General features: G+C 44.2%; 1 protein-coding gene across 1 annotated transcript in view; it reads left to right on the top strand.

Moving 5' to 3' along the window:
- Positions 1–2,255, top strand: part of EMH_0068420 (uncharacterized protein) — a gene marked incomplete at both ends in the record, with an annotated part of 4,456 nt that extends 2,201 nt beyond the window's left edge. The window contains 4 exons of the mRNA XM_013498740.1: positions 123–172; positions 505–568; positions 1,028–1,207; positions 2,235–2,255. Of these exons, the coding sequence (XP_013354194.1) occupies positions 123–172; positions 505–568; positions 1,028–1,207; positions 2,235–2,255 (315 nt within the window). The remainder of the gene's footprint in view (positions 1–122; positions 173–504; positions 569–1,027; positions 1,208–2,234) is intronic.
- Between the last annotated feature and the right edge of the window lie 414 nt (positions 2,256–2,669).

Raw genomic sequence — 2,669 nt, 5'->3', positions numbered from 1 at the left:
TATATATATATATATATATATATATATATATATATATATATATATATATGCTGTAAGGCACCGAGGTTTAGGGTTTAGGGTTTAGGGTTTAGGGTTTAGGGTTTAGGGTTTGTTGGTTTTAGGTGACGCTGATGGTCAGTTTATTTCTGATAAAGAATTTAATATTCTTACAGTAAGTTCTAGGGTTTAGGGTTTAGGGTTTAGGGTTTAGGGTTTAGGGTTAGGGTTTAGGGTTTAGGGTTTGGGGTTAGGGTTTAGGGTTTAGGGTTTAGTTGTTTTTGTTTTGTATATGCTGTTTATTTGTTTTTGTTTTGTTTAGGGTTTAGGGTTTAGGGTTTAGGGTTTTAGGGTTTAGGGTTTAGGGTTTAGGGTTGTTTGTTTTTTTTTTCTTTGTCTTTTCTCTCTGTTTCTTCTTTCTCTGTTTATCATTTGTTCGTCTCCCTCTTTTCTCTGTCTCTGCTGCTGCTGCTGCTGCTGCTGCTGCTGCTGCTGCTGCTGCTGCAGTGACGTGCTGAGTTCGTATGAGTCACGCTTTATAAAGAAAGAGAGACAGATAGACTTCCCGGGGGTGAGCTGCTGCTGCTGCTGTTGCTGCTGCTGCTGTTGCTGCAGCAGCTGCTGCTGTTGTTGTTGCTGCTGTTGTTGCTTCTTTTGTTTGTTGTTGCTGCTGCTGGTCGTGCTGCTGGTGCTGCTGCTCCTGCTGCTGTTGTTGCTGTTGCTGGATCACTTTGTGCTGCTGTTGCTGCTGCTGTATTACTTTGTGCTGCTGCTGTTGCTGTTGCTGCTGCTGTTGCTGCTGCTGCTGCTGCTGCTGCTAGTGTATTTTGCTGCTTCCTCTTCGACGGGTGCAGCTGCAGCGACAGCTAATCAATCCCGTGTTTGCTGCAACGCTTGCTGCTGCTGCTGCTGCTGCTGCTGCTGCTGTTGCTGCTGCTGCCGCTGCTGCTGCTGCTGCTGCTGCTGCTGCTGTTGCAGCTCGCGGGTTCGTTATTCCGCCTGATGAGCGTCGGTGGAGGGGCAGCTCCAGCAGCAGCAGCAGCAGCAGCAGCAGCAGCAGCAGCAGGAGCAGCAGCAGCAGGAGGAGCAGCAGCAGCAGGAGGGGGAGTCAGCAGCAGCCCAAAATCTGCTGCTACATCGCCTGCAGCAGCAGCAGCAGCAGCAGCAGCAGCAGGAGCAGCAGCAGGAGCAGCAGCAGGAGGAGTTTCAGGTGTATCTACAGCTGCTGATGTTGGTGGTTTTTTTTCTTTTTTTTTTAAGATAACTGAAACTACGTTTTGTGTTGCTGCTGCTCTTCGTTGTCGTCTTGCTGCTGCATCGAGCGACTTTGTTGCTGCTGCTGTTGCTATACGTAAGGCCTTGTCTTTGTCTTTGTCTTTGTCTTTTTTTTTTTTTTTNTTTTTTTTTTTTTTTATTTTTTTCTTTTTTGTTTGGTTGTGTTTTTATTTGTTTGTTTTTTTTTTATTTCCTTTTGTCTTTTTTGTTTGTATTTATTTTTTTTTGTTTATTTGTTTCTGTCTTTTTTGTTTGTTTGTTTGTCTTTTTTTTAATTATTTTTTCTTTATTATATTTCTGCTTGTCTTTGTCTTTGTCTTTGTTTATTATATTTGTTTGTTGTCTTTGTTTATTTTATATTTATATTTGTCTTTGTCTTTGTTTATTATATTTATTTGTGTCTTTGTCTTTGTCTTTGTTTATTTTTATTTGCTTTTTATTTTTGTTTTTGTCTTTGTCTTTGTCTTTGTTTATTTTATTTATTTGTGTCTTTGTCTTTGTCTTTGTCTTTGTTTTTTTTTTTTTAGTTTGTATACGAGCGGACGAGTTGCTTGCAGCAGCACAGGGGGCTTCTCCTGCTGCTGCTGCTGCTGCTGCTCCTGCTGCTGCTGCTGCTGCTGCTGCTCCTATAGATCGAGCAGCAGAGTTGAGAGCCCTGCCTTGCATGCAGCCAGGCAAGTCCTCTTGCTGCAGCAGCAGCAGCAGCAGCAGCAGTAGCAGCAGCAGCAGCAACAGCAGCAGCAGCAATAATAGTGTTAGGAAGAAGAGGTTAATGATGATCGTGTCCAAGGGTTTATTAGGGTTTAGGGTTTAGGGTTTATTACCGCATACTATTTAGTGTTTACCAGGGTTTACAAGGGTTTAGGGTTTAGGGTTTAGGGTTTATGCGTGTATACAGAATCCCTACGAGAGAGTTTAGAAGGGTTTAGGGTTTAGGGTTTAGGGTTTGTGTGTGTGCACAGAACCACAACAAGAGTGTTTAGGAGGGTTTAGTGTTTAGAGTTTAGGGTTTAGGGTTTAGGGTTTAGGGTTTGTGTGTGTGTACAGAAACCCTACGAGAGAGTTTAGAAGGGTTTAGAGTTTAGGGTTTAGGGTTTACAAGGGTTTAGGGTTTAGGGTTTAGGGTTTACAAGGGTTTAGGGTTTAGGGTTTAGGGTTTGTGTGTGTGTACAGAAACCCTACGCGAGAGTTTAGAAGGGTTTAGGAGGAGCTGGGGTTTGTTGCTGTCTCCTTTGGTGGTTTTGCTGCTGCTGGCTCTGACCCCTGAGCTGCTAGACACAGAGCAGCCGCTGCTGCTGCTCGATGCAGCAGCAGAAAACACCAGCAGCAGCAGCAGCAGCAGCAGCAGCAGCAGCAGCAGCAGCAGCAACAGCAGCAGCAGCAGCAGCAGCAGCAGC

The sequence above is a fragment of the Eimeria mitis genome, genomic scaffold, assembly GCF_000499745.2.
Source record: "Eimeria mitis Houghton genomic scaffold, Emh_scaff3678, whole genome shotgun sequence".
In the NCBI taxonomy this organism is placed as follows: Eukaryota; Apicomplexa; class Conoidasida; order Eucoccidiorida; family Eimeriidae; genus Eimeria; species Eimeria mitis.
Note: the sequence above shows the minus strand (reverse complement) of the source record. Positions and strands in the feature narration are given on the sequence as shown.